At 41.8% G+C, this 27,768-nt stretch overlaps 1 protein-coding gene across 1 annotated transcript in view; it reads left to right on the top strand.

Annotated features, from left to right (window-relative positions):
- Cltc (clathrin heavy chain) overlaps positions 1–23,887 on the top strand; it is a 64,307-nt gene extending 40,420 nt beyond the window's left edge. Inside the window, exons 15-33 of the mRNA XM_051158218.1 lie at positions 4,309–4,434; positions 5,043–5,185; positions 5,446–5,680; positions 8,311–8,433; positions 10,020–10,165; positions 10,376–10,559; positions 10,749–10,941; positions 11,472–11,629; positions 12,399–12,563; positions 12,685–12,792; positions 12,872–13,039; positions 13,147–13,296; positions 14,056–14,187; positions 14,283–14,393; positions 15,482–15,652; positions 15,864–16,085; positions 17,211–17,231; positions 21,052–21,127; positions 22,870–23,887. Coding sequence (XP_051014175.1) covers positions 4,309–4,434; positions 5,043–5,185; positions 5,446–5,680; positions 8,311–8,433; positions 10,020–10,165; positions 10,376–10,559; positions 10,749–10,941; positions 11,472–11,629; positions 12,399–12,563; positions 12,685–12,792; positions 12,872–13,039; positions 13,147–13,296; positions 14,056–14,187; positions 14,283–14,393; positions 15,482–15,652; positions 15,864–16,085; positions 17,211–17,231; positions 21,052–21,127; positions 22,870–22,994 — 2,757 coding nt within the window. The 3' untranslated portion in view covers positions 22,995–23,887. The remainder of the gene's footprint in view (positions 1–4,308; positions 4,435–5,042; positions 5,186–5,445; positions 5,681–8,310; positions 8,434–10,019; positions 10,166–10,375; positions 10,560–10,748; positions 10,942–11,471; positions 11,630–12,398; positions 12,564–12,684; positions 12,793–12,871; positions 13,040–13,146; positions 13,297–14,055; positions 14,188–14,282; positions 14,394–15,481; positions 15,653–15,863; positions 16,086–17,210; positions 17,232–21,051; positions 21,128–22,869) is intronic.
- Positions 23,888–27,768: the final 3,881 nt, after the last annotated feature.

The raw sequence follows: 27,768 nt of genomic DNA, 5'->3' as shown, positions 1-27,768 counted from the left end.
GCCTCTGCCTCCTGAGTGCTGAGATTAAAAGCGTGAGCCACCATGCCCGGCATAGTTGTTCTTGATAGCATTTTAGAATACTTAGCTCTTTTCCCAAGAGGTGACACACACCTGTATTCTGAGTGCTTGGAAGGCAGAGGCAGACAGATCTCTGAGTTCAAGGCTACATAGTAAGATCCTGTCTGAAAATGGGGGAGGGGGGTGGGAGGCAAGATGATCACCATGACCTCTAGTCCTTAGAATACTTTGATCTCCCCCCCCCCCTTTTTTTTTTTTTAATAATTTTCCCCAGAGACAGGGTTTCTCTGTGTAACTGCCCTGGCTATCCTGGACTTTTGTAGACCAGGTTGGCCTTGAACTCACAGATATCTGCCTGCCTCTGCCTTCCAAGTGCTGTGATTAAAGGCCCGCACCACCACACCCAGCCTTTTTTGTTGTTGTTACTGCCTTTGAAGTTTTGTCTGGGGAGAGAGATGTGTGTAGAGGTAGTTGTCTCCTCCACCTTGTAAGTCCCAGGCAGGTGTCACACATGGCAGCAAGTACCCTTACCCTTTGAGCCACCTTGCCATGGTATCCTTCCTATTTTTCTGAGGTACACTTAACTTCACAGTGTCTCGGCTGGCCCTGACTTTAAAATAATCCTGCTTCATCCTCCAGAATGCACTGTTCCTGCCTTAGCTTTCTTTCTTTCTTTTTTAAATAACATTTACTTATATTTTCATTTTGTGTTGGTGATGATGTTCCTGTGCCCAGGCAAGCAGGTGGAGGTCAGAAGTCAACTCCTGACAGTCAAGTTATTTCCTTGTGTCATGTGGGTCCTGGGCCTGGTACTCAGAATGTTGGTCTCCATGGCAAGCCCCTTTACCTACTGAGCAGTCTCACCAGCCTCGGGCATACATGTTAGATGTTATTTATTTTTTCAGTTTATTTTTGTCATCAATTTCAGGATCCTTTATTGTAAGTCTAGAAAACATCTAGGTTAACTTCCAGCATCAAATCAGCCTGAATCTAGAAAACAAATGTTAATCATGTATAATTCATAAATTAAGGGACATTAAGAACACTTGGCTTTGTGACACATGTCATCTGTTAGAGGTAAAGGCTGCTTGTGCTGGGGTGAAGAGTCGTGTCGTAAGGAATGCTAAGTTTAGACTATAGTTAGGGCTCCTGGTTTGTTTAATATTAACTTCATTTGTTAGTGTTATTCTCCTGCCAGTTATTTTATGGGGGAAAGTAAATATTTGTAGCTAGCTATCTATGAAAGACCAGGAAAACTCTAAAACCCACAGAGTACCACTTGCCTACTGTCACACCTAGGAAATTATTTTACTTTTGTCTTCTGGGAGATTTTTAGATTAAGCACTAAATCATTATTACATGAAAAATGCATTTCCTACCTCTCTACCTAATATACCTTGGAGACAGGTTATAGCTGGATTGGCTGATATTCTTTGAATTTATCTAGGCTCTGTTACATAGCCAAACCCACAGGGGTTTTTATGTAGCAAAATAGGCAAACGCTGACATTGTCTTATATTGTAAAATGAAAGATGAACTTCTCCCAATGCATTTGGGGAAAATGGATTTCTTAGCCCACATGACTTTTCTGGCTAGCCTAGCTAGTACTGATAATGTTCAAAGTCAAACTTTCTAGGATTCCTAAGAAACTTGCCAAATGTTGGTCCAGTCTGCTAATGCACACACACCATCTCATGGGACAAAGCTCACTTCCTCTTGAGTAGCGTCACTGTTTCCAGATTCTTAGTTGAATTTCTTTTTGGAGTTAAACTCTTAATTTCTTCAGCCTGTAATCCCAGCCCTCAGGAACCTAAGGCAGGAAGATCATGACCAACATACTGAGATAATGGGGGGGTGGGGGGAGGGGAACAAAACAAACACCCCGTGAGGGCCTAGAGGGGGCTACTGAGGACAGGCGCCAGGGGCACGAGGCTGCCCACACACAAGCCCATACAGTGCTGTTGGCGTTATTCGATTCACACACTAAGAGCATGGCTCTAATTTATAGTGTGAGGCTATTTTAGACCCTCTGTCTACTTCTTTCTCCCTTTATCTTTATACCATGCTTTGTCTCTTGAACTGCCTCAGTCTCCCTCGATGACTCATTCTTGCTGGAATTTTCCCAGCCCTTGGCTTTTGGAAGCTTGGCATCTGCTCTAGACCTTTTTTTTTTTTTCTCTGAGACCTTCATGTCTTGCTCCTTGACCTTCAGGTTCTGATCAAATGTCATGAGAGGTTTTCTCAAGTTACTGGACCTAAAATAGAAACTACGAGGGCTAGGGAACTAGCTCAGTCGGTAACATGCTTGCCACACATGCATGAGGCCTGAGTTAAGAGTCCAGAAGCCAGGTGAAAATGTTGGCTGTGACAAGGTGGATCCTTTGGTGAGCTCTAAGCCAGTGAAAAGACTTCTTAAATAAGGTGAACAGTGTCCCTAAGAATGGCACCGGAAGTCCTCTGTGCTCACACGCATAGGCGTGCAGTCGAATGTCTATACCCAGTTTGTCCTTGATTGTCCTGCATCACTTTTCATTCTGCTGTGAAGGAAGCCTTGCTCTTCCTGCTCTGAGGCAGTTTCCTTGAGACAGAGGACTGCCTATTTAAGAATCTGATACTCGGTTAATAGTTGTTAAATTGTGTTGTAGAAAACCTCTACATGTTTTTACACAATACCATTTCTTGTCTTTAAGTGGTTGCTAACAATAATGGTTAACAGCTTAATAAGTTTAAGATGTGTAGATGGCTCCCTAGTTAACAGCAGTTTCTGCTCTTCCAAGGACATGAATTCATTTCCCAGCACCTATGTGTTGGGTTGCTCATGAACTACCATAATTCCAGGGGCAGCCAGTGCTTCTGGCCCTTGTGGCTCTTGTATTTATGTATATATCCCCATACACACAATTAAAAATAAAATATCTAGAATATATAGCATTAGTTTTATGCATGAACTGTTGTGAAGGTTTAGACAAACAGGAAAACACCAAACTTCTAGTTGAGAAGGAAATAGCTAAGTGATCTGCTTGCATGTTTTTCCTCTAAGTGAGTAAGCTTGTCTTTTATGTGATCCACTGAGGTTTTACATCTTTATTTAGGAGGAAAAATTGGCCTGGAAACCTTACTTTCGTAGCAGCAGACATCCTTTCTAGAAATGATTGTAGCAGCTGTCAGGACAGTGCTTTCAGTTTCTGAAGTAAGCACTCAAGACCTTGGACTTTCCTCAGTGTGAACAGCCTGCAGTTGGGTGTCCACTTCAGATTCATAGCCATTCTAATTAAGCATATTTTCTGAGCCTTTCATGGATTAATCTTCATGTGGTTTCTAATTGGCTGGCTAGAGCCTAATCTTAGAACCATTCTATTGTATCGTGTTGCTCAGTGGTGGAAATCTTTTCTAGCCCAATCTCCAGTACCGGAGGGGGAAAAACAAGCCATTTTATTCTAGCCTTAAAAATAAGTGGCTACCATTGGGGAAAGTCCATCCTGCTTAGTTTCTATTTCCTTAGTCAACTCTTAGAGGAATCATTTATTGAGGAATGTGTCTCTGTGTATAAATGAATTCCTGATGGAAACTGTTGTTTTTTGTGCTGTACCTTATGTCTGTGGAATATTGCAGGACATGTATCAGGTAATTGCTCACACAGGTCGTACCCTGACCTACCTGTCTATAGCACCTGTCAGTGTGTAAGTAGGACTGTAGCTTCCTCTTCGTAATGATAAAAGCTAGTGGCAATTTAAAGATGTCTTTTCTTTAAATTCTTTGGTGTGTTTGTTTAATTCATGGCCATTATCACAGTGTTCTTTGTAGACTTAATTATAATATAATAGATTGTTAGAGGCTGGGTGTATTGGTATTGTTAGAGCTTAGTATTGGGGAGGGCTAGGAAACAAATCATTAGTTTGAAAGAAACATGAGCATTTGTGCCACCAATGTGAGACAATAGTTACTAAATCAACTTCCACATTCAGCTGAACCGTTATTTATTAGTGAAAGTCCCAATGTGTAGTGATTTAAAAAACCTGTGCACTGCTGCTGGTGGCTCACGAATCTTAATTTGTTAACTTTTAAATTAAGGCTATGCATGGGAAGGGCTTGGTGTTTTGTGTGTGAATCTAAGCTTTACTTAGTAAAATGTATTGAAATGGGGAAATGTACACTCAGTCTTCAGGTCATTTATTTATCTTAACTGAAGATGTAAGTTTGTATGAGCCTCGCCCATCAGCACAGAAAGGATTCTCATATTATAAAGCCAGGAGAAAACTGAAGGTTCTTTTTGTTTTTCTCCCTTTTCAGGAGGCAAAACTAACAGATCAGTTGCCACTTATCATCGTCTGTGACCGATTTGACTTTGTCCATGACCTGGTGCTATATTTATATCGAAACAATCTTCAAAAGTATATAGAGATATATGTCCAAAAGGTAAACATTTTTATACTTAGATAATTTAACCTTATCACTACAGTATTTTGAATTCTTCTCAAAATTTTGTGCCCGGTAAGAACGGTCTGCTTTCAGTGTTTTTTCCCAGCTTAATCTTTTCTTTGATTAAAATGTTACATTCATGTCAGAATATGAAGTGTGAGAACAGTGCTGCTGCAGTGGAACAAGGTGAAAAGTCTAGGAACTCAACCCCAAAGTGCATGTCTTAAAAACCATCTCAAGTGAGGAGGTATTATAGATTTCACAAACTCTTACCAAGTTGCTCTAGCAAGTCAGTTTTGCCATAATTGCAGCTTTTGTACTTTATACCTTCCGTAGTCGTCTTTCCTGCTGCTGCTGTTCTGCCTCAGCAATCCTGAGGTAGAACTAATTAACCAAACCAGCATGGTGGACTCTGGGCAAGACTATACAAGGTCTTTCTAGCAAGCCTTCTGCCAAATTCCTTCATCTCGCTATAAATTAGGATGCATTGTTTATTACTAATTTTTGAAAACAGGGCTTTAAAAAGAAATGGTCTTTAAGTTTTTAATTCAGTTTTGCTTATTACTTTTATGGTGTTCTTTTTATTTTCTCTTTTACAAACATAGGTGAATCCGAGTCGGCTTCCTGTGGTTATTGGAGGGCTGCTTGATGTTGACTGCTCTGAAGATGTCATTAAGAATTTGATTCTTGTTGTGAGAGGTCAATTCTCTACTGATGAGCTTGTTGCTGAAGTTGAAAAAAGAAACAGGTGCAGTACTGTCTCCCCATCGTGGCAAACAAAGCTGTAGCTCCTGGCGCTGTGCTGATAGCTGAGACACAGCTGCCTGACTGCCTGCCTCAAGTTCCTCAGCACATGGGCTAAACTCATGGAGGTAGCTGGTGGAAAGGCGACATGCTAGCTTTTAGAGCTGAAAGTGTTCTGTTTTTTCTGAAATGTGACTGTATTTGTGTTTTTCGGGGAAGATTGTGCTGTTGGTAACACTGCGTGTCTGGTTTTGTTTTTGCTAGATTGAAGCTGCTTTTACCTTGGCTTGAGGCCAGAATTCATGAGGGCTGTGAGGAGCCTGCTACTCACAATGCGCTAGCCAAAATATACATTGACAGTAATAACAACCCAGAGAGGTTTCTTCGTGAGAACCCCTATTACGACAGTCGTGTGGTTGGAAAGTACTGTGAGAAGAGAGACCCGCATCTGGCCTGTGTTGCATATGAACGTGGCCAGTGTGATCTGGAACTCATCAATGTAAGTACTTCTTACTAGAAGTATTTCGAATTAGCAAATTTTGAGTTTCTGTATGATTTTAGTTAATATGGAGCAGTTTTGGGCAGATGGTGGTGTTTATTTATTTATTTATTTATTTATTTGTTTGTTTGTTTTTTAACTTTATTTTGAAGCCTGGCACGGTGGTGCACGCCTTTAATCCCAGCACTCAGGAGGCAGAGGCAGGCGGATCTCTGTGAGTTAGAGGCCAGCCTGGTCCAGGACAGCCAGGGCTACACAGAGAGAAACCCTGTCTCGAAAAACAAACAAAAAAAAAAAACCAAAAATAAACAAACAAGCAAATTATCTGGAAATAGTTGTGAGCCTCAGTCTGTAAACACACTTTCCAGCCAGGTGTGGTGGCTCACACCTTTAATCCCAGCACTTGGGAGGCAGAGGTAGGCGTCTCTATGTGAGTTCGAGGCCAGCCTGGTCTACAAAGTGAGCCAAGGCTAACACAGAGAGACCTTGTCTCGAAAAACAAAAAACGAAACAAAACAAAAAACATAAAAAACAACACTCTTTCCTGATTTGGCGTGTTGTAATTAGCTTTCTTGTGTTCTCATACACTGTCATCCTTACTAAACTAGGCGTTGTAACCTGTTAAAAACCTCATGGATTTTTGTCCATTTGCGTTCCATTTTCTAAGAATAAAGAAGTATCTTCATATAGATACTAGCTACTGTCAGTATGACATTAATAGGATACTTTGAAAAGTTTGTTTTCTTTCAGTATTAGATTTTTGTTTAGTTTAAGATCATACTCTTCGGTCTCTTTATTCTGAATTAGTTCTTAGAATTTTAAAAAAAGAGATTCATTTTTATATTTATATGAGTGCTCTATCTTCATGCACACCGGAAGAGGGAATCAGATTCCATTACAGATGATTATGAGCCACCATGTGGTTGCTGAGAATTGAACTCAGGACTTCTAGAAGAGCAGACAGTGCTCTTAACCATTGAGCCATCTCTCTAGTCCACAGAAATATTTTTAATGATAGATACCTTTGCTAAAGCTCATTTTTTAAAAAATTCTGTTAAAATTTTTTATTTGTAAAATAAATGCATAACCAGGTTTTTCATTTTAAAATGAACGTCTGAGGGACCCTGAGTAAATTCAGGGCTGCATACACACTCGCCACTCCTGCCCATCTTCCAGGCTCTCATCACCGAGAAGGGAGACACTCTTCAGGCAGTCGTCTCTGTACAATCTCCTCCACAGACCCTCACAGCTGCCAACCACACACAGCCCCTGTGGATTTGTTTGTGCACATGTATGTGGAGGTCAGAAGACAATTTGTGGGAATCCAATATGTCCTCAGAAACCAAACTCAGGACGTCAGCCTTGGTGGCAGGTTCCTGCACCTACTAAGCCATCATGCTGAGCCCTGTCCATTTTCTATGAGTGTGTAGCCTCCCTTGCTTCCTCTCCTGCAGTGCTGGGAAAGCACTGCATTGGCTGAGCTGCATGACTGGCCGAAAGGAAAACATTTCTAAGCGTCCCTGTAGTGCTTCTTGGCTTTTCGGCTAAAATCAAGTGTTTCTGTCATGGTTTTCTGTGATTGGACTTTTAGATCACACATTTCTACTCAGAATACTGCTTAAAGATTTTTGCCCCATGCAGTTGCATGCAGAAGCACATGTTTGTCTTCATGTAGTCAGTCTGCACTGAGTTGTCCACTGTCCAGTAGGAGTTCTTTGATAAGCACACTCTATGGGCCTCTGAAACGTAAGACATTCTTACGAGGCTGACAGCAACTTCAGCCCTTTCTCCTGTGTATCAATTATAGGTTAGAGTTCAATAGTAGAACGCTGGGCTGCCATGAGCACGGCCCTTGGGTGTAATCCCCAGCACTGAGAAACAAAAATCTCATATTTATCAGTCAGTATTTTGTTGGATTCATAGATTCTTGTATTACAATCTATTCCTGTAATTTCTTTTGGCACCCAGATTGTCACCTGGTTTGTTGGGGCACTTCATTTCTGATAAACGATACAGAAAGCTCATTGTGCACCTTTCCCAGCTTAAAGTTGCTCATCTTTCCAGGTGAATGATGCCTTTTGTAGTGAATGATGCCATTAATTACCAGGTTCTACCCTGGAGATGTATTTGCTTCTAGAATTGTTCAGTTGTCAGAGCCAGGAAACTCTAAGATTATGTAGACATAGATGCAAGTATATGGAAAAGAACTGTGTAAGACTAGCTAATAAAACGCCGACAGGGTTTGTAGGTAGCAGCCCTGTAATCAGAGTATAACACAGAGCTTACAGTTTAAGGCAGCGTAATGCTAATGCTTGACCATGGAAAATAACTTGAGTGTGGCCATTGCGTGTCCAATTCCAGCCATTGAGAAGTAGAGGCAAGCTCAGGAACATGAGACCACTATCTCAAAAAAATAAATAGATGGAATATTGGGATGCTTTCTTGAAAGCCCCTACAAATTTTCCCCCTTGTTGAGTTTCAGTGACAATATTTCACTGTGGCATTCCCAAAATTCTATATAGAAGTAGTAGATTTCTTACAAAACAAAGAGTTGATTGCAAATAACTTTCAGAGTCATTATCTGTAGTTCTTACTTTTTGCGCTGAAATTAATCTTTGCTATTTTATTAGGTTTGCAACGAGAATTCCCTCTTCAAAAGTCTCTCCCGCTACCTGGTCCGTCGAAAGGATCCAGAATTGTGGGGTAGTGTACTACTGGAAAGCAATCCATACAGAAGACCATTAATCGACCAGGTAAAAATGTAAAAAAAATGTTTCCTTTCTTTCTGACTTGGAATACTTTGCTCTCATAACATAGCCAAATGTACTCAGATGGGTCATATTTAACTTCACAAGGCAGAAGGCAGAAAACATGAAAAAACATTAAAATTGTACTACTTTTAAAATTGTATATATGTATACATTAAATATTATAAGGAAAGTGAAATCTAAGAACATAAAATTATCTTAAGTTTATCATCATTAAAAGGAAATAAATTATGATTGACTACAAATTACCTGATACATGACTAAACTGAAGACATTTAAAGCACTGAGTCAGCACACAATGAAGATTGCTAATACAAAATACAAAAATCCAAGTGACTTTTGGGTAGATAGTTGGCTTATGCCTGAAGTCCCAGCATTTAGGAGTCTGAAAGAGGGACAGTGTGAGTTTGAGTGCTTATTGAATTATGTGTGTAGCAAGGTCTCTTAATTTTTTTCGAAGAGTGCAAGTAACTATCATGGAGATTGTTCCGTTGTCAAGAATGAAGACATAAGTTCCGACCCCTAAAAAGCTGGGCTCAGGGTCCCCTGTGTATAACCTGGTGGTAGCTGGACGGGCAGGAGGATCTCTGGGATATGCTGGTCAGCTAGTCCAGCAAATGGATGAGCTCCTGCTTTGGGAGAGACTTGTCTCAAAAATAATGTGGAGAGTGATTGGTCAAGACACGTGGTGTGTCAGTCTCTGATACGTGCACCTGCACACATGGATTCATACACTTACAGGAGCAGTCGTAACAGCACACACACAGTGACCACGACAGTAGTAGTAAAGTGTAACAAAACAGCACAGTGTCCAAAGTGAAGTGTTCGCACCTATATGAAACTGGAATTTTGAATTTAAAATGCTAATTATTGCTCATTGCTATAATGATTTTTAAATTCTTCTGATAGACAAATAGAAACAGCATTTTGAATAATCGTTTACTAGGTCCGAGTTATTCACTAACTCTCTAGGAAGCATTTCCAAGGCACATTGTCAAGTAGATACAAAGACTCCTACAATCATGGTATGGAGCCAAAAGCAGGGCTGTTCATTTTATAATCTGTATCTAGGGATTTGAAAATAAGAAGCCATTAAAGTCATAGTGGTAAGTGTTTATTTATTATGGACAATGTCTTATCAGGGGGAAGTGAAATTACATAGTTACCTATGTTAATCAGCGTAATTATAAATAATTTGTGTTCATGTATATTTGTGTACAAAGATCTTTGAGTAGAAAATTATTTTTTAATTGAAGTTTTTTTATTAAACAACAGATTTCTTAAAAAAAGATTTTTTATTATGTTTACAGTGCTCTGCCTGCATGTTCACCTGCAGGCGAGAAGAAGGCACTAGATCTCATTATAGATGGTTGTGAGCCACCATGTGGTTGTTGGGAATTGAACTCAGGACCTCTCGAACAGCAGTCAATGCTCTTAACCTCTGAGCCATCTCTCCAGCCCCCTTAATTGAGATTTTTCTAATGAGAAGTTAGCTAACTTACTCTTATTAGGCAATGTCTTTTTAAAAATACCTTGATTGTTCGTAACTATTCCATGTCTATCCTTTGTAGGTTGTACAGACAGCCTTGTCTGAAACTCAGGACCCCGAAGAAGTGTCAGTTACTGTCAAGGCTTTTATGACAGCAGATCTTCCTAATGAACTCATTGAACTTCTGGAGAAAATTGTCCTTGATAACTCTGTATTCAGTGAACACAGGTATAGTGGCAGAGGGTGCCTCAGCTTTCTGTTCAGTCTTTCACTTTGGCCTGCCAGCTTGGGGAAGGAACAGAGTAACAGAGTACTCTGCTAATACTATTTCTTCTCACCTTGTCCCTTGAGACAGTTAATCCTCTAGTGCCACAGTGGGTATTCCTTACCACTGATGACCTCTTTAAACATTGTGCTTGAATGTCTTGGTTTCTAAAGGAATCTGCAAAACCTCCTCATCCTCACTGCTATTAAGGCTGACCGGACACGTGTTATGGAGTATATTAACCGCCTGGATAACTATGATGCTCCAGATATTGCCAACATTGCCATCAGCAATGAACTGTTTGAAGAAGCGTTTGCTATTTTCCGGAAGTTTGACGTCAATTCTTCAGCAGTGCAGGTAAGTCTTGAAATTACCTAAGTTGTGATACTGACTAGCTTTCTCTTGATGCAAAGAATGCATTGTCCTGTGAGGGTGTGCACAGAATGCTGTCACTGTAGAATAATCATGTGAAATGCTATCAGTTTAAATGTAATATGTTGGGTAAGATCCGTCTTAATACAACACCAACTCAAAAATGTTGCCCAGGTCTTGATTGAACATATTGGAAACCTGGATCGTGCATATGAGTTTGCTGAACGCTGCAATGAGCCTGCTGTTTGGAGTCAGCTTGCAAAAGCTCAGTTGCAGAAAGGAATGGTGAAGGAAGCCATTGATTCTTACATCAAAGCCGATGACCCTTCATCTTACATGGAAGTTGTTCAGGCTGCCAACACTAGTGGTAAGACTGCTTATCTTTATGTCTTTGAGACCTCAGAAAATTATGAGACCAAGCAGCATTCAGATGTCTAATGTAATTGTGTAGGTAGCAGACACTTCTGGTTACTTGTGAAACTTTAAGCTCAGCATCTTGATCCAGCTAAAGACTGATCGCCTTTAGACGTTTGGACGGTCCCTGTTTTGAGGTCTGATAAAATCCTGATAGAGCTCTCAAATATAACTTTAAAGGAAGCATGGGGGGATGTATCAGATATTCTCAGGGTCAGTAATGATACAGAAATGTAATGGGATTTTTATACTTTTAGTCACATCCACTTTTATATTTGTCATTCTGTGGTGATGGACACCTTCCATCCTGGCTCTTGGGGTGCTGAGGCAGGAGGCCTTAAGTTAATGGACAGCCTAAGCTACACATGTACCATGACACACACAAACACAAAAGGCAGGGGAGCTAGTAGTAGACTCAACATATTTGTTTGAAAATATAAAATAAGGATGCTAGTTTATGGGCTTATTTTTCTCTTTATTTAGGAAACTGGGAAGAATTGGTGAAGTATTTGCAGATGGCACGAAAGAAGGCTCGAGAGTCCTATGTGGAGACAGAATTGATATTTGCACTGGCTAAAACAAACCGCCTTGCAGAATTAGAAGAGTTCATCAATGGGCCAAATAATGCTCATATTCAGCAAGTGGGTTTCCTGTTGGGGTGGGTGGGTGTGTGTGTGTGTGTGTGTGTGTGTGTGTGTGTGTGTGTGTGTGTGTGTGTGTGTGTGTGTGTGTGTGTGTGTGTGTGTGTGTGTGGTGTGTGTGTGTGTGTGTGTGTGTGTGTGTGTGTGTGTGTGTGTGTGTGTGTGTGTGTTTTCTGGACTGCTTATATGCAGGAGCATGTGAAGGACAAGCTCTGTTTTCATCATTTAGGAACTATATACTTAAGAGGGGAAAAAAAGACAGTGTCTCGTGCTGGCTTGGGTATAGCTGTGTCATGTAAGCCACTGGCCAGCAAGCAAGAAAGATGAATCTGTCACTGCCTTGGTGCTGGGATCACAAGCACACACTGTTGCACCTGTTTTTTTATGTAGGTCACAGGTGTTAAACTCAGATCCTAATGTTTGCAAGGCAAACACTTTTCCCACTGTGTTGTCTCCATTTCTCCAAATTTTAAACACATGAAAATTCAACGATTAAGCAGCTTTATCACCTTGGCAGAATCAACATGTTAGAGCAAGGAAATTTGGACTGTTCTTAGGAGGGCAGAGTGTGTATATGTTCGTTCATTTTGTTTGTAATTTTGAAGACCGTATTCTTAGAGACTAAAGGGTGCTCTTGCCCCAACTCGTAAGTGCTGGATCACAGTATATTCAACCATGCCTCTCTGTTCCTCAGGGTTAAGATGGGAATTTGGAAAAAGGGCTGAGCTGAGGCCTGTATTTTACTGATGGTGGGTGCCTTTTCCTCTAGGTGGGTGACCGCTGCTATGATGAGAAGATGTACGACGCTGCTAAGCTGCTGTACAACAACGTCTCTAACTTCGGGCGCTTGGCATCGACCCTTGTCCACCTCGGTGAATACCAGGCAGCAGTTGATGGAGCTAGAAAAGCTAACAGCACTCGCACGTGGAAGGAGGTAATCTAAGCCCGCGCTTGAGTGATGAGCTAAGATTCCATTTGAAAATTCTTCAGTACTGTTGACTTGAAATGACTGCGTTTGCATTTGGATTCTCATAATGGAAAATGTTTATTTCTAGGTCTGCTTTGCCTGTGTGGATGGGAAAGAGTTCCGGCTGGCTCAGATGTGTGGGCTTCATATTGTGGTGCACGCAGACGAGTTAGAGGAGCTTATCAACTACTATCAGGTGAGACCTCTCCGGGCGCGCGCGCCGACCCCGAGCTCTTGCCTTCTCCTCTAACCGCACATCTGTCGCCCTTACTTAGGATCGCGGGTATTTTGAGGAACTCATCACTATGTTGGAGGCAGCCTTGGGCCTGGAGCGAGCACACATGGGAATGTTCACCGAGCTAGCCATTCTGTACTCTAAATTCAAGCCCCAGAAAATGAGGGAGCACCTGGAGCTGTTCTGGTCGAGAGTGAACATCCCTAAGGTAACCGATCTTCACCTCCTGGGGCTCTCTAGTAACTTAAACTAGCTTCGCCTCGCTAGGCTGAGAGCAGGGCCGGGCTCCGAGTGAAGCAGCTGGCCCTTCTGCAGGTGCTGAGGGCCGCGGAGCAGGCTCACCTGTGGGCGGAGCTGGTGTTCCTGTACGACAAGTATGAGGAGTACGACAACGCCATCCTCACCATGATGAGCCACCCCGCCGACGCGTGGAGGGAGGGCCAGTTCAAGGACATCGTCACCAAGGTGTGTGCCCCCTTAGCCTAGCGTGGAGGGAGGGCCAGTTCAAGGGCATCGTCACCAAGGTGTGTGCCCGCCCTAGCCGACGCGTGGAGGGAGGGCCAGTTCAAGGACATCGTCACCAAGGTGTGTGCCCCCTTAGCCTAGCGTGGAGGGAGGGCCAGTTCAAGGACATCGTCACCAAGGTGTGTGCCCGCCCTAGCCTAGCGTGGAGGGAGGGCCAGTTCAAGGACATCGTCACCAAGGTGTGTGCCCCCTTAGCCTAGCGTGGAGGGAGGGCCAGTTCAAGGGCATCGTCACCAAGGTGTGTGCCCGCCCTAGCCGACGCGTGGAGGGAGGGCCAGTTCAAGGACATCGTCACCAAGGTGTGTGCCCGCCCTAGCGGACGCGTGGAGGGAGGGCCAGTTCAAGGACATCGTCACCAAGGTGTGTGCCCGCCCTAGCCTAACGTGGAGGGAGGGCCAGTTCAAGGGCATCGTCACCAAGGTGTGTGCCCGCCTTAGCCTAGCGTGGAGGGAGGGCCAGTTCAAGGACATCGTCACCAAGGTGTGTGCCCGCCTTAGCCTAGCAGGGAGGGAGGGCCAGTTCAAGGGCATCGTCACCAAGGTGTGTGCCCGCCTTAGCCTAGCATGGAGGGAGGGCCAGTTCAAGGACATCGTCACCAAGGTGTGTGCCCGCCTTAGCCCAGGAGGGCAGCTGCTGCACCGGGGGGGGGGGGGGGGGGGGGGGGGGCTGACCTCTAAAGCCTGCACTTCTCCTACTTAGGTGGCCAATGTGGAACTGTACTACAGAGCAATCCAGTTCTACTTAGAGTTCAAGCCCCTGCTGTTAAATGACTTGCTCATGGTGCTGTCTCCACGGTTGGACCACACTCGTGCAGTCAATTACTTCAGCAAGGTAACTCTTGCACTGAACCTCACAGTGAGGATTTGGATGTACTTGGATGACAGTTGTCAGTCGTGGCTACCTTTCTAACAAACATTATTTTAAAGGTAAAGCAGCTACCATTGGTGAAGCCGTATTTACGCTCCGTTCAGAACCACAACAACAAATCTGTGAACGAGTCACTTAACAACCTCTTTATTACAGAAGAAGATTACCAGGTAAAACCTTTGGATTCTTGTAAATGTTTAACATCAGGCTCTGATTAGGTTTAATGCTGGCATGTTCTGTAGTAAAAGCTCCTGTTAGCCTTGTGTTTCTAATCATCAGACACATAGATGGTTAGGCCCTACATTCAGCAAGATTTTAGAGATGTCAAGTTCCACAGTTTAGTTTACATATATTTCATATATTTCTTGAGAAAACAATTTTTTGTTTTGTTTTGTTTTTTGGACACAGAGTTTCTTTGTGTAACAGAACCCTGGCTATCTGGATTCTCTGGACCATGATGGCCTTGAACCCACAGAGATCCCCCTGCCTCTGCCTCCCAAATGCTGGGATTAAAGGCGTGTGTGCCACCACACCCTCCCTTGAGGAAACAAATGCTGGTCTTTCCTTGATAACATCTTGACTACACATCCAAGAGCCATTTATCTTTCAATTTGTCTATAAACCTAATTGCTGTTAAGTGGATCTAACTGTTTATTACTTTTCTTGCCTGATGTCTTGTAAACTTGCTTTTGAGAAAAGCAGCACATAAATAGCAACCATCTGGGTTATGCTAACTGCTTTCTGTTGGCTTCCACTGTCTGTTGGCCTGCCTGGGACTTGGCCTAGTAATACAGCCTTGTCTCAGACTCAGGTATCTTGCTCAACCTGAGTGCTTGAGACACAGTTCTGTGTCAGCACCTCTGGCTTGGCCTGGTTTTCCTTTAGGCTCAGAGTCTACTCTAGTCTGTAAGGCTGAGTGTCATGCTGAGTTACATTATGAATAGTTTCCAGACAGCATAAGTTCTGATCCTCATTATGTATTCTTCCAGTTCCATAGCTACTCAAGTTAATATCAATACTGGAAAACCTCAGTGAAAATTGCACAGTATATTTGGCAATTTTATTTATTATTATTTGAGAAGTAGATTGAAGAAGATTGATACCTGAACACAGGTTACAAACTTTTGTAGTTTGACACTTGAATCTATGTTGTTATAGTTCATGCTGCCATCTAGTTGGCTCTATCAGAAGGAATTGTAGGATATAAATGTTAAACTGAACGCCTCTAGCTGACTTCTGAATGACTTTCTCTCTTAAGGCTCTGCGAACATCAATAGATGCTTATGACAACTTTGACAACATCTCACTTGCTCAGCGTTTGGAAAAACATGAACTCATTGAATTCAGAAGAATTGCTGCTTATCTCTTCAAAGGCAACAATCGCTGGAAACAGAGTGTAGAACTGTGCAAGAAAGACAGTCTTTACAAGGTTGTTAACGTGGGGGTGGGCCATTCAAGCCACTCACGGTATCTTACAAGTGATCTTACCGAGCTGTTGGTTTCATGGTAATGAGAGCTGGCAGTGTGTCTCCCTTTTGTGGTGGTAGTTTTTAAGTTAGTGGGGTTTTCTTTACTTCGGGGCTGGTTTAAGTCAGCCTGTTGGGTTAACCTCTGTGTCCTTCATTGTTTTCTCCAAATAGGACGCAATGCAGTATGCCTCTGAATCTAAAGACACAGAGTTGGCTGAAGAACTCCTACAGTGGTTTTTGCAGGAAGAAAAGAGAGAGTGCTTTGGAGCTTGTCTCTTTACCTGTTATGATCTTTTAAGGCCAGATGTCGTCCTGGAAACTGCATGGAGACACAATATCATGGATTTTGCCATGCCCTATTTCATCCAGGTCATGAAGGAATATTTGACCAAGGTAACGATGCTCAGAAGCATATTCAGAACTAATAATTGGGAAGATTTGTAAATTTCTACATGTATATTACTTTTCAGTTTTTTTTCTCTAGTGTAAATTACTCAGTTAATCATAAAATGTTCCTATTGGAATTTTTCTTGATGGCTGACAGATGGCATGACTAGGAAGGGATGCAAGCGTTGCCAGTGTCCACCCTCTGAGTACTCACATCAGATAGTGCCTCTGTTTTAATATTTGCAGTGCTGTTAAATTAGCCCCTATGACCCTGAGTCCCATGTATACTTCCATAGATTTCTTTTATTTGTTTGGTTTCTGACTTCATGTCTTTGCCTGTTTCTTATGGGGAAGCTGCATTATATTAGCAGCCCATAATTATCACAGATTTTTGATAATCAGTGACCTAATTTAAAAATACTATAGGAAGTTTGCAGTTAATCATGTTTCATAAATGCACATTTAAAAAGCTAAAGGAAAACCACTTATAAATTTTTCTGTTTGTCTTAGGATCTCTTTTAGATGTTAGAATACTTTTTGTTTGCCCCGAGTTACTAGCTTTATGCATAGAAATTTTAAATGATTTCTTAAAAATCCACTTTGTCAGAATAAATCAAGCTTAAAAGTGAAGTCTCTCTTTGGCATGCCTAAGTAGAAAGTGGGGAGACACTACTAACAGCCCCCCCCCCCATGTGTAGAGATGTTTTCCTTAGGAGACCACATAACCAGACACCTTGTGTTGCTCTTACAGTTTTTAAAGGAGTAATATTTTATATGTAAGTCCAGTGTGATTAAAACAGTTGCCTCAGCTTAGCCACAGGTGAGAGGAGCTTCCGTTCTTACGCATAACGCCACCTGGGAGGCCCGGCTGCTGTTAACCTACGTGCTGCCCTTGTCCTGGCCACTGCGCTGCTTCCTTCCACACTGGCTCAGCTCAGGTCCTTCTGCAGTGAGCTTTGACCTTAAACAGGACTCTAAACTTGCTTCCGGATGCCCTTCACTTCACTCTGCTCCTCCCTTTTTCAGTGGTTAGGTGTTTCTCCCTAAACCTTGGTTACTGATTCTACCTTTTTATGCTCAATATGGAATTTGATTTTTTTTCTAAGCTGCACCTTCTGAATTCCTTTGCAGGTTGATGCAATAAAGGAAAAGGTGAAAGTTGATTCTTTTCCATCTTTAAGTCTGGAGGACTAAGTCTAAGGAATTTGCATGATTTTTTTTTCCTTCCTTTTCTACACTGCTGCTGCTGCTTACCCCCCTCCCCAATAAATTTTCACTAAGCCTCTGCAAGTCCCTTGAAACATAACTATAATAGAGCTGTAGGACATTAGTAGGTGTTTGCTACTAATCGGCTAATAGGCTTTAGGAAGGGCAGGAGGCTAATCAGTAGTTGGTTCACAGTCTCTCTTTAATATATTATTAAAACTGAGCGTGGTGAGTTTCAATATTTTCCCTGTCAGGGCATCTGGACTATAGTAGGACTTTCTTAATATTTGAAATAAATTAAAACATCTTTTTTTATTTTGTGAGCCTGCCTGACAGTTGTTGAATTTATATCTGTATGCACATGCCCTAAGAGGCTTTTGGAGTTCTGTGGGGCTTTTGTTTGTTTGTTTGTTTTCTGGGTTTTTTGTGGTATTGAAGGACTGTGATCCAGTTTCTGATCTCTTGATTCTTACTAATTTTTTTTTGCTGAAAGTAGATACAAGAGATACTAGCTGCTTCCGAAGAGGCTTTCCTCATGTTTCTCCAGGTGTCCAGTTCTCATGGTGCTAGTCCATTTTTAAGAGGAACCAAAATCTTTTCAATCATGAGAGAGCCAAGCTTGCTATAACTGTTGATAAGCGACATGGATTATTTATATTTATAACAAGGCAATATTAACACCTATCTGTAATAAGGCATGCCTTTGAAACCACCTAAATTTGCTGTCATGTTAATTAGTTGGCTCATCATGCAAGAATGCCAAATTGAGGCCCCACCGTATGGTGGCTGCTTTCTTCATTGGCTTATCTCCGTCCCACTGTAAATGAAAGAAACTTTAAAACTTATGCCTGGGGTAAAATGGTTAGAAAAGGGTGGGGAAGTAAAGGAGTGTTAAATTTTAAATGAATTTGGGTGGGGCCAATGCCTTGGGAGTATGTTGATCAGACTAGAGTCACCACTGGAACTTAGGGCAAACCTGAGTAAAATGCATTGTGTGTGAGACCCTTCAGCAGCTAGTAAGCAAGGCAGCTAGAAAGCGTGTGTGTGAAAAATGGGTACTAGAACTGTAGTGTTATGCGTTGTTCTAAACCAAGCATGTGTAAGTCATTGCAATACATCATGCTGCCCTGAAACATAAGAGCATTGCTGTGGGCTGTGTGTGTTTCCTGAGAGCCTGTATGGCACCAGTCATCTTCAGATCTCACTTCTTGCTTCAGTACTTTTGCCTTTTTTTCATGCACACATACACCAAAATAACTGACTGCATGTTAACTTTTACTCTGCAGCATATTGCAGTCTTTGTGGAAAAGCCTTTTGCATTTTAGTGGATTTTCAATATTACAAATGGAACTGATTTCAGTGACATGCTTATGTTTAATTTTTCTTTTTAAACCCAAGGATCAGAAACTTTTGTTACAGCTCTTAACAAAAGCTTGTGTTCATAAAATCTTCTCCCATTTTTTCTTTTTGTGTGATCTAAATTGGGCTTTAACAAAAATTGGATGTTCCTGTCCCAGAGGCTATCCCATTACAATTTTAGTATATGTGCTGCCGAAGTGAGCACAGGCTATCCCGTTACATAAAAACATCAGCACTTTTGCTTTTATGTTGATGTTCCTCCTCTGGGATTTGTGTTTTTCTGCCTCCCTCCTTGCCTCTGTCAGTGACTGGGCATTTGGATAATCCTGGCTCTTTGGTCCCCCATGTGTTTCTGTATCAACAGTTAATCAGACATTAACTTTTATACGTGTCTGTTCACTTAAGTTCTTTTTTTCCTTGAAAGTCTGGGGATGTATTGTGCAGTGCTGGGCATTTTGGGTTTGTTTTGCTTCTTTATCTTAGAAAGTATTTACATACAGGCATCCATATGTGTCCTGTATGGCTTCTGTAGTTCAGTCTCACATACTAGTGAGGCTAGCAAGCCCCAGGTGACCCTGATGACATAGCTGCTTTAATTTCTGCAGATGAGTTAATTTTTCGTGTCAATTTGGATCCAAATAGTGGATATTTCACATGAGCCTTACATTCCATGGTAGGCTTTAATTTGTAACATATTGTATAGGCTACAAAATAAGAAAATAGTATATAAAAGCAAACCACCAACCAGCCCCTGCCCAAATACCCTACAAACCCTGAAATAAAGCACACCCATCTTCAAAGGTAGACTACTGAAGCTCACTCTCAAAAGTTATTTTTTGAGGCCCAGATTGCTTTTAAAGTGGAGCAATTAGAGTAAGTAGAAACATCTGGAGCCATCTCAGCTAGGATGGGCATTTGCTGCCAAGCTTGACACTTGGTTCTCTCCCTGAGACCCACATGGTAGAATGAAAAAACCAACTACCAGCTTCTGCAAATTGTCCCTTGACCTTCACATGCACACCACGGCACATGCTTGTTGTCCCCAGCCAGCCCCCCAGTAAACACATATCATTCTTAAAATTAGAAAACTGTTGTCATAACCGTCTGTGCTGTATGCACACTCAAAGGCACTATTTTAAGTCTCCAGTACAACCCAGGTACTGCTTTAGCATTTTTAAAAGATCTAGTTTTTATGACTTTTTCAAGGATCTACATTTCTGTTCATGTGCTCCCTCCCTCATTGTCTTTTGGGGTCACATAGAGGTTCCTCTCTACACTCACATTCTTAGCACACTTTTGGCCTTGAAAATAGTACATAAGAACACTGAAATTAAAAAAAAAAAAAAAAACACTGAGATTTGAAATTTAGTTGTATAGAAAACTGGCTCAGGTGCCAACTGTTTAATACAAATACAAAGTTTAAAATACAAATACAGTATAGTATAAAGGCAACAGAAGTATATAATAGGCAATTCTGCAACACCAGGGTCCTGTTGTTTTTCTCTAGTGTGTCTCAGACTTACAGAATGAAATTATGTTAGCCTTATAGGGAACTCCCAGCTTCTTTTAGCCTCACTTTCTAGAGAAGGAAATCCAAGGGCTGATAATTTGGTTTGCCAAAGTTCCCCTCTAACTCCTAAAGGATCTGGGTAATACCACTCCCGGCGTTCACTCATATACTTGGACTGATAGTATCTGATATTGGCCACTTTGGTTAGCTAATATACAGTAGCCATTTATATCCTTGGCTTCATTAAAAATAAAAGCTTTCTTCTCAAAGTTGGGGCCAAGTCAGGCAATCTCAGTTACTTCTTTGAGCTGTGTACCATTAAGTGTTTTTGCACTTTGTCTCAGTCAAGTAAGGAAAAGGATGTTATGCATCACAATAAGGTTGAGTGTGGAGCTCCTTAAGACTTCAGTCTCAGTTGCAGAATGTAAGCCTCAGCAGGAGATGTGCAGAGCTGTCAAAACAGCTCATCCTCCTGCTCAAGTCCTTGCTAGCCATTTGGCTCATTTCACTTTTTTGCATCCTAATTCCCCTGGGGAAGAAGTCCTGATGGTTCACAAATTCCCGATCACCTCTGATAGTGTATACACGTCATTTGAAAAGTGGTTCCTTCTCACTTTCTCCCTTGCTCAGGCTGCATCCTAGCATGTCCAGTCTTAGCCTGGTGTGAGCTGTTATGGCATTTATAAATACCTCCTTCCTGAGGGTTTATAAAGACAGTGCTGAAAAACACCTTGACTGAAGTATGAATATTGCCATTGAATTTGAGGGGCCTGGGAATGTTCTTGCCAGTCTGTTTGATTTTTGACAGAGTTTAACATACTAAGGCTTTTCCACTCTCTGCCATAAACCTAAGTTTGTAATGCTTTTGGGGTTCTAACGTGACTTGTTTTTCTCTAGGTGGATAAATTAGATGCTTCAGAGTCACTGAGGAAAGAAGAAGAACAAGCTACAGAGACACAGCCCATCGTTTATGGTAACCTTCTCTTTTTACGTACAGAGGGGCACATTAGACCATCCTTAAAGGCAGCAAGCTTTGAAAGGGGCAAAACGTTTGCTAGGTTAAAGAGTAGTTCTCCCAACTATTAGCATTTTCTCCTGAGGTCCACTTAAACTCATATTGATGGCATCCACTCTGATAATCTTCCATGCAGTTTCTCAAAATTAGTCACTAAAGATGGCCTAGGCTCTTCTGTTGCCTGATTGATGACTGATCTAAATTCCCTAAGAAAGAAACAATATAACAAGGCTGTTTTCAGTGCTTTGCATGAAGAATGCATCCTAACTTTAAATCTAACTAGGACAGAGAATGAGGCTTGAATGACCATTTAAGAGCTTTCCAGGCTGGGCATGGTGACACGCGCCTGTAATCCCGGCACTTGGGAGGCAGAGGCGGGTGGATCAATGTGAGTTTGAGGCCAGCCTATTCTACAAAGTGAGCCAGGATTACACAGAGAAAGCCTGTCTCCAAAAAATAAATAAATAAAACAGACCCAAAAAAAAGAAAGAAAAAAAAAGAACTTTGCAGAGAGAGTGTCCAAACCCTAAAATAATTACTTAAAGGAGTTTGATTTCCTCTTATACTTGCCTGTGCAGGTTACTTTTCCTTTGCGTTTCATATTTGGATTTCACATTGGATTTGAGGGTATGATCAAGTTTTTATAACCAGCTGTTCTTTGTAAGGAAGCATAAAATTTTGTCTCAGGCAATTAAGGAAAATGATACTATAGGAATCTTTATTATTATAACTGTGGCTGTTGTTGTTGTTATTGTAGATAAGCTGCTTGGAGGAATTTATGGGACAGGGTAGTTTTGATGAAAGGCTAGGTAGACCTAAAATGCTACATGAGGTTTGACTTACTTAACATAGGAACAAAATCAGAGGGCTACTTTTTTAGTAGGCATCCAATGCGTAGAGTCGTAAGTAGATGGTTGAAATAGGTTAGACTTTTCAAGATAATCCAGAGGTGATTCTTTGATTAAACCAGTTTCCAAAAAGCACGCAACACTTACTTAACTACAATTTTGGTTGTACTACAGGAAGAGGACACGGGGAGCCTGTGTGTCGGGAGAACAGTAGCTTCCATTTTAGTGGGAGATGGTTTGCCGGGCTAGGGAGGTGTTACGTTTCTCTCTCTAAAAGTTCTTTACATGTCATGTTTTCTTTATGTGGTCAACAACTATTTCAGCTTCGTCAGGAAGTGTTTGATAGAAGGTATATATGTTCTCGTGTTTTTCTTTTCATACCTAATGCATTGCATATCTAGTGCATATTTGAATGTGTTTTTTCTACTGCTGTCTCTAAATTAGCGCTGGATTCTTTGCTAGAATCATATTAGGTTTCATTACCATTCAGATATTTAGAATCAGAGATTGAAATTAACTTTAACAATTTGTAAAGTTTTCCTGTGCTAAAATTTTAGTCACTAAGTGTAATGTGTATTATGTGACAGGCTTGTTGGCAGATGTATGGCCTGATTCTGTCAAATGTGCATGTGTTACTGCTTTGAACATAGGGTGTGGTGGCCCTCAGGCCTGCACCGTTGGCTTCTTTAAGACAGGAAACCTTTCTCAGGGCGAGACTGTATTCCAAATTGGGACAGTCGAAAGTGCCCCACACAACTTATTCAGTGAATTGTGATTGCGCTGCTAGAGTGAGCGAGGTGATAGCACTAAACTCGGGTGCTAACAGATTCTCCTCTTCTTTGTCACCTTTAGGTCAGCCCCAGCTGATGCTGACAGCAGGACCCAGTGTGGCAGTCCCTTCCCAGGCTCCTTTTGGCTATGGTTACACTGCGCCCCCATATGGGCAGCCACAGCCTGGCTTTGGGTACAGCATGTGAGGTGGAAGCTCATCTGTAGTCTCCTGTTTTCATACGGAAGCATCGTCTACCCACTTCTCAGTTTATAAACGGGGAAACAGGCAGCGTGTACTTGTAACCTTTATTTCATGAAGGACTACTTTTGTTTCTAACTATAGACTTGGATCGCCTGTGTTAAAACCTTATTTTCACATTCCGCGTCATTAGACCTTCTTTTCAAAGGGGAATAGTATCCATGTGGGCTTTTTCTCCCCCTCATTCTTTGAAGAACTGCTTACTATTCAATCTCTTGTGAAGAACCTGATTTGCACTCTGTAGTGTTTAAAGAAACAAAGAAACTCTAATATTGAATCTCTTAAATTTAGTGTATGTAAAACAGCTTTCAATATGTTATTGTCTAAATGCATTTAAATCTCTTTTATTCAGAGAAAAGCTAACGTGAAAATACTGGTATGTGACCATGCCAGACTGTCCATGCCAACGAAGGCTACACTAATCAGCATATCCTACACAGGATCACCGCGCTCTCCAAATTATTTGAAAGATGCATACAGACAACTTGCCTGATTTTTAAACGAGTATAAAAGGCCCTTTAACCTATGCAGGTTTCCCCATTACGCGTATAGAAAATGCTAGTGTGTTTTGCTCACTTCCTATGTAACAGGTGCCCTCATGTTGTGCTGTATCCTGTGCTTTTTCTGTGGGACCATTCCATTCAGGAAAAGGAGCACCATGATTCCACGCGTGTGTATTTACTAACCCTTCCCTGAGGTTTGTGTATGGTGGATATTGTGGTGTTTTAGATCACTGAGTGTACAGAAGAGAGAATTCAAACAATATTGCTGTTCTTCAGTTTTGTTTGTGGAATTTGAAATTACTCCAATTTAAAATAAATTACTGGACTGTGGAAATAACATGTAGAATTGAAGTTTTGATTAAATACATCTCAACCCAGAAGAGTGGTGGTTTTCATAGTTGCATACTGGATGCTGCTGGAGCATTACAGGGAGGAGTGGAGGGAAACTGAAAAGGCTTGCAGTGTGCCATTTGCATCCCTGTACACAGTGGTCTTAAAAGCAGTTTCTAAATAGTGGGCTCCTTCTCGTGTTTCCAACATTTTAACCAAATGCTGCTCCAGGGCTGTAAGAACTTCACCTAACTAACTTAATTGTAGGTGTTACATTGACCTGAAATAAAGGTCTATTTTTAATAGTAGTTAGCATGGTATTTCTTACAAACTTAAAGGGTACCAAATTTAAATCTTTTGCCATGGCTGAGACTATTGAATCGATTTCATTACAACTTAATTTTCTATAGTTACAGAGCTTATGCTGCTCTACAATTCTCGTGCATAATTACCGTAAGTTTCACAGAATGATTTTTTAGAAAAACTTATGCACACCCTTAGCAGATTGGTATTACTGTGAAAGCCATTTTTGGTTTGTCACAGTGAAAAACATGGGCTCTTCAGGCCAGAGCTGTACTGTGTTCCGAGATGTCTACCTACACTTCATTGTAAGGAATCAAGAGATATGTCAGCTTGTTCTTGACATTTCCTGTACTTATGAATGATGCTCTACTTCCTTGGTAGAAGCAATTTGAAATAATCATATTTATTATTTTATGTGTATAGGTGTTTTGCCTGAATGTATGCCTGTGTGTGTGTGTGTGTGTGTGTGTGTGTGCGCGCGCGCGCGCGCGCGCGCACGCATACAATGCCCTCAGAAGCCAGAAGAGGGACTCAGATCCTCTGGGACAGGAGCTAAGTTACCCTGTGGGTGCTAGGAATTGAACCTGGGTCCTCTGGAAAAGCACTCAGTGCTTTTAAACACCGAGACATTTCTTTCTTATTGTGTCCTTGAGGATTTTTCCCCCAGTGAAAATTCATTGTGTATTGTCGATGCCAAGTTGCCACTTAAACCATCCATATTGGGCAACATAAGGACAAAACCATAGTCAGTTGGCTGCGAAATTTGCTTGTTTTCTTTTCTGTATATACCAAGTACTTTATCACTTTATGTGTATGGATGTTTTGCCTTAATATATCTGTGCATCATATGCATGCCTGAGGATCGAGGAAACCATTGCTCCACTCTCTCCAGCCTGTTGGTTTTTTGATTCAGGGTCTCTGTGTATAGTCCAGGCTGGCCTTCCTTGAATTTGAGGATCTTTTTTCCTGGGCCTCCTGCATGTGGGGATTGGAAGTATGCGCCATCTGTCCGATTACGAGATACCCAGCCAAGGACTGGGCTGTGATGTCTGTACCACAACAGACAGGGGTCAAGTTGGCATTAAACTGTCTTCACTAACGTCGCTCTCGAGTTTGTCACTGGGGTGGGTTCTAGATTAAGAAACTGAAAACAACTGTACTAAATAGTTACTATAAAATGTTGCTTATGCCAGGAGGAAATGGGGGGGGGGGGATACTGGGAAAGTTACTTGAAAAGCTATCTGATCTAGTGGCACATAAAACAAGACTTTGTATATTGATACAGAAAACATGCACTTGCTGTCTGGAACGCAGGAGCCCTTGCCGAGCACATGTGGGGCCTGCGGCTCAATCCCCAGCACTATAAAGTTTGTTTTTAGGTTCAATCCCCAGCACCGTGCACATGGCAAGTGCTGTTGGAGAGGGCTGTGGGAGAGCCTGAAAAGTTCTCCAGACCTTTCCCAGTTGTTTTCCTTAAAGTGGATGGTGCATTTAGTTTTTGAGGAAATATCTGCCACTCAGGTTTGGAGCAATTGTAGTCCCTTTTTGTCTTGTTCTGGAGATAAGAATCTCACTGTTGACCTGGAAACTCAAAGAAATCCTCTGGTCTCAGCCTTCAAAGCGCTGGGATTACAGTAATGAGCCTCCACACCTGGCTACTCTCAGGGTTAGTTAGTTTTTAAATGTGTATTGTCAATATGGGTACATTTGACAGCTCCCAGGTATCAAAACTGGTTATCAGCCTTTACCCATGGAGCCCTAATTTCATTTGCTTAAGGTTTTATTTTTTAATCATACACAGATGTACTTATCTAAGTAGGTATATCAATGAGTGTTGATGTCTCTGGGGACCAGAAAACTGTTGGATCCTCTGAAACCAGTAGTAATGAGTCAGAAAGCAAACATGGATCCTCTGTAAGATTCTTAGCAGCAGAGCCATCTCTCCAGCCTCGTTTCAATTTTTTAAGATTTAAAACATTATTTATACAGTATTCTGCCCACATGTGTGCCTGCTTGCCGTATTTCATTATAGATAGTTGTGAGCCACCATGTGGTTGTTGGGATTTTAACTCAGGACCTTTAGAAACCTCTGAGCCACCCTCCAGCCCTTGTTTCAATTCTTAGAGATGTTACAAATGAGTGACGCCAGCCTTTTAGACAACTAGACACTAACAGTCATGGGTAAAAATTTTTAATTTTTTTATTGAGAATTTCACACACGTATACAATGTAATGTGAGCCTAGCACATCAGTCCCCATTCATCTCCCTCCCAAGTTAATCTTTTTTCATAAGAATGCCTTGAGTCCAGTCAACGCTGTCTGTCGTTTATTTTAAAGGCATGGCCTAATGTTTATTATTAGCCTTATAATTATTATGGCATTATTATCTAACCCGCTATCACATATCATTAAAGACACAGGCACCAGATAGATTTTAGAATAGCCTTATTTCACCTGGGGCTTGGTGGGCGTTGTCTCCTAAACCCTCATACCATGGCATCTGCTCTAGTAATTTCTACCTGGGCTACCTCCCATCCCTAATTCCAAAATAGTTGTTAATGTTCATCTGAGCCACTTTTTCTCCATTCACACCTGTCAAGCCATGTGCTCCTCTCGTCACTGTCACTAGCCCATCGCTGTGGCTCTGTAATTTCTTAGGCTAGTTGTACTTGAGAATGTGCTCAGCTGAGGAGTGACCAGCTCTTGGGGGCCAGTCCTTCCCATTAGAATACTTACCACCAGACAACTCCCAACAGTTGACTTCGTGTGGATGCCTGTTGGGCCGTCTACAGGAGCGTAGGCAACATACCAGGGAGGACTTCCTCAGAGAGTCCATTACACAGCCCTGAGTTCCCAAAGCACCTCCCACTACATACACTGTGAATGTGGGGCAGGCTGCTTGTTCAGAGACATCATCAGTGGGAATAGAGTGGAGAGAAGACAATGCCTTTAGTTGAAGCTAGTGAGAACAGTGCTGTAGAGACTCCTTGGGCTCCGCAGAGTACGCTTTGAGAACTACTCTGTAGGAGCGAGTCCTATGAAGTACGCATCAAGAACCGGTGAACCCGAAAAACACTGATTTGTTACCAGAACTAACCGTTTTCACCGTGTCCTTGTAGGTAAGCCCTAGCTTATTACAGGTCCTTGAATCAGCCACCCATCCTGCTGGGAATCCAGTCTTTCAGTGTTGAACCACTTGCCTGCAGTAAGCCTCATAAATTACCAGAGTTATAACCATGTACTTAAGATTGATTTCTACTCAGTTACACGTGGTTGCATCACTTTTGACTCCTGTATAAACATTCTGTTTAGAAACTGTTGCTACTGTGGCATCATTCAGTGTTGGGACTGCTTCTGGATCATCTATGCTTCTGTGCAGCAAGCATTATAACTCGGAGACTTCGTACAGTTGCCTTTATAATTATGTTTAGTTTTAACCTTCCAGAGCTGTAGAGAAAAATGGATTCTAGAAGACTGTGAAGAAAGCTTTATATGGCCAAACATCTAGTGCACGCTCTTAATCCCAGCGCCTGGGAGGCAGAAGTAGGAGGACCTCTGAGTTTGAGATCAGCCTGTTCACCATAG

The sequence above is a fragment of the Acomys russatus genome, chromosome 16 (genome assembly GCF_903995435.1).
Source record: "Acomys russatus chromosome 16, mAcoRus1.1, whole genome shotgun sequence".
NCBI classification, from domain to species: domain Eukaryota; kingdom Metazoa; phylum Chordata; class Mammalia; order Rodentia; family Muridae; genus Acomys; species Acomys russatus.
The sequence above is the reverse complement of the archived record's forward strand: the minus strand, read 5'-3'. Positions and strand labels throughout refer to the sequence as shown.